General features: G+C 58.3%; 1 protein-coding gene across 1 annotated transcript in view; it reads right to left on the minus strand.

The window, feature by feature from the left end:
• Nucleotides 1–2341: 2341 nt before the first annotated feature.
• Nucleotides 2342–3464, minus strand: part of DAZAP1 (DAZ associated protein 1) — a 12044-nt gene continuing 10921 nt past the window's right edge. Inside the window, exon 11 of the mRNA XM_030888329.2 lies at nt 2342–2593. Within this exon, the coding sequence (XP_030744189.1) occupies nt 2418–2593 (176 nt within the window). The 3' untranslated portion in view covers nt 2342–2417. The remainder of the gene's footprint in view (nt 2594–3464) is intronic.

Below are 3464 nucleotides of genomic sequence, written 5' to 3' on the forward strand. Positions count from 1 at the left end.
AGACCTAACTTTCCTAGCACTTCTTGGCGTTGTGGTCACGCGTTGGGCTGCTAACCGGAAGGGGGCTTTCTGCTCCCTTAAAGAGCTACCGTCCGGTTAGAACTGAGTCAAAATTGGCTCGATGGCAGCGAGTTTGTTCGGGGAGGACACTCTCCCTACCCCCCCACCCCCCGCTAGAGCCGGTCGCTTGGTGCTTGAGCGGGTCACTATCCCTTTCTTAGCCCAACATCGTGTTCCGGTTCGGTTCGTAACCTACATGATGGCTCCCACCTGCGGAGGTTTACGGCGCACCTCTTGCGGGGCTGGGCTGAGGGTTTATGGGCTTGTCATGCAGTTTCGGTTCCCCTGTGGGAAAGCCTTGGGCTCACGGACCCAGAACAAAGAAAAACACAAAACGACATTTCTGCTATCAGAGCTAAGAGGGAAGGAAGCAGGGTACAGGGCCTGGCTTCATCCTCAATTGTGGGGGCTTCCTGGCTGTCGGGGAACCGCATGGCCGGGCTGCTCCAAATCAGCTGTCTGCTCATCTTTGGGACACAGACCAGGCCCTTTGAGCTGACCCACTTCACCCTCAGGCTCTTGGGCAGCAACCTGCCTTCAATCGAAAACCAAACCCACTGCCATGGAGTCTGCTTTTGACTCCTCGGCACTCCATAGGACAGGGTAGAACTGCCCCCGTAGGGTTACAGATCTGTCCTGGAAGTAGTCAAAATATGTACACGAAAGGACGTGCAGACTTCACCTTTGGATATGCTTTCAGGAGGATGTCAGGGTTACCAGAGGGCCGGCCAAGGAGGGTCCCTATCACGAAGGCTACAATGCACTCTATCGTGAGGCTGTGAGGGTGATGGCCCTTCTCTTGTACCCAAAGTCCAGGTACAGAGAGTCTAAAGCAGAGAGCATGTCTTTACAGAAGCTGCCAGCCTCATCTGGGGATCAGCTTTGAGGTTATAGCCTACACTGATCCTCCCCAGTCATCAAGGGCCCCCGATTTGAGGCTAGGACTTTTGTGTGAAACAGGTCTTTGGCCCCTATAGCTCTCCCTCTGGCTGCAGATTAAGTACTGTCCAGTGGAAACCATGTGGGCTCCAGGATGGTGTGCAGCAGGGGTGGGCCAGGCCCGCCTGTGATGATGGGTGGCATTCAAGTCTACCCGGCAACCCTCCTGGCACAGCCCATTCCTGCTCTCTCCATGGACATGAGTCCAAAGCCCAGGGCAAGCCCCCAGCCAGCAGGAGGGCACTCTGGGTCACTGTGCACCTGCACACACAGGACACGGGGCCCTGCTATCCGGGGGCACTGCCCAAAGTGCAGGCTAGCTTTAGGTCACTCCCACTGTGGTCCCCAAACCCGCTGGCCTGCAACTTCAGATGGCTCCCCTCACCTCACCCGAGGTCAGGTCACGACCACCAGAGCACCCAGCTTAGACACACACTGAGGCCCCTTCCTCAAAGCCCCAAACCCACCCTCACCAAGTGGGGAACCATTTTTGTTCGGTGATGGTCATGTACCTCAGCTGAATGACTCTCAAAGGCAGGAGGGCAACCAGACCCCTCAGTCTTGGAGCATGCTTGGCCTCCCTGCCCAACACCCATGCTGCTCCTGGGCGAGCCAGGCAGGCACCCTGGTGAACAGATACCCGCAGCCGGGCTGGCACCCCAGCTGGGGAAGAACAGACATAAGTGGGTTCTAATCCAAACACACTTCTTTATTCAAACTAGGGCCAAACTGGTCAGCGCGGACACACGGACACATGCCCGAGGAGGAGGCTGGCTTCTGACACAGGCTTTGGGCCACCAGGGCTCCCAATGGGCTTGGACACGTGGGCTGGGTGCCCCAGGGGACCCCAGGGAGCCTGCAGACACCGCCAGTCGACAAAAGGAATGAACGAAAACAAAACACTCAGTAGATTCTTCTTCGCGCCCTGGGGTTCCTGGGCCCTGGCGCCAGAACAACAGGAAGGGACAGGCACCTTGCGTCCCTCGGCGCTTGACGGAACCCTGCTTTAAATTAAGAAACAAGCCAGGATACATCGTAGAAAATTTCTCTTAAAAATCTCACAATTTGTAAGTGTATATTTTTTCTTTCAACATAAAAGTTTATAATACACGTAACACAAAGGCTCAGGAAAGTAATTTCAGAAAAAAAATGAGAGAAAGAAAAAGAAACCTGAAGTTCTGAATTAAAGCTGAAGACAATTTTTAAAAACCCTGTTGTTTGAACCAGTGACTCTCTGTTTATTGTGCTGACGGTCCGAGAAAGGAAGATGCTGCAGACCCTCAGTTCACACCCCCTCAGCCTTGCGTCGGATGCCACCCGCCCACCCACCCGCCCGCCCGCCCACCGTCAGGTAGTGTGATTGTCGCCAGCTCACAGGTCGGAGTCCTCGGTCTCGGCTGGGCCCGCCCACGGGCCGGCTAGCGTCGGTACGGGTGGAACCCTTGCACATTGTGGTTCTGGCCTCGGCCAAAGCCGCTTCCGCCGGCAGGGGGGCCCCCAGACCCCGGCACTGAGGGTCCTCCATAGGAGGGGGGCTGCTGGCTAGGGTCTGAGAAACCCTGTCCGAAGCCACTCAAGTCCTGTCCGTAACCTGCTGGAAGGGGAGAGGGCTGTGAGCACCGGCCACACACTGGAGGCCAGGTCTCAGACGCCACTGACCTTAGAGGTCCCGTGCTTGGTCGCACGCCTGCGCCAGGACATGAGGGTGCCAGCACCCACCACACTACCTCTGCCAGGGAGACATGCCCAGAGTCCCCACTTCCCACATAGCTGGCCCCCCCCAAGAAAAAAAACAACCAACACTGGAGATGGGTTGTGGCCACTCCCCTGGAAAAGGCCAGCTGGGCAGCCAGAGCCTGAGGACCTCAGCAGGAGAGCAGGCCCAGGCTGTAACATCAGACACACTCTGGACAAGTGTTTCTGAAGGTTCTCGAGCAGCATGCATGGAGGGCTCAAGCAAGCCCATGCCCCTTCAAGGATGGCAGTTCATGGGCACCCCGTTGGCCCCTGGCCAGGCCCCATCAGTACCCTCCTCCCAAGGGGGTTAGGGGGGGCATGGACAGGGGAAGGGGGCAGGACCAGGTGTGGCCATCCAGCTCAGTGGCTTCAAACTCGTTGTCAGGCCCCAGGAGCCTGGACCCAGAAGCTCCGGTGGAGGGTGGCCGCCAGCACCACTGCCTCATGGTCAGGCAGGAAGGGCCAAGACCCAGAGCTGGCATCACGGCTCGGCTGGTGTCCCCAAGTGTGTGGGCGGGCGGGCGGGCAGGCAGACGCAGGGCTCGGGCAGCCTCATCCCAGCTGGGCGCGGGAGGGGTCCCGGGGAGCGCCACCTACCTAGGCCACCTCAGTGCTGGGCCTGACCATAAGGGAGTAAACAAAGCAGGGGCCCGAAGCCTGCCGGGTCTGGAGGGTAGGAACCCGGGCCTGGTGAGAGACGAGACCAGGGTGACGACCCCAGCCGCCCA

Source organism: Echinops telfairi, unplaced genomic scaffold (genome assembly GCF_000313985.2).
Source record: "Echinops telfairi isolate 266 unplaced genomic scaffold, ASM31398v2 ScPeMD7_7459;HRSCAF=8497, whole genome shotgun sequence".
NCBI lineage: Eukaryota > Metazoa > Chordata > Mammalia > Afrosoricida > Tenrecidae > Echinops > Echinops telfairi.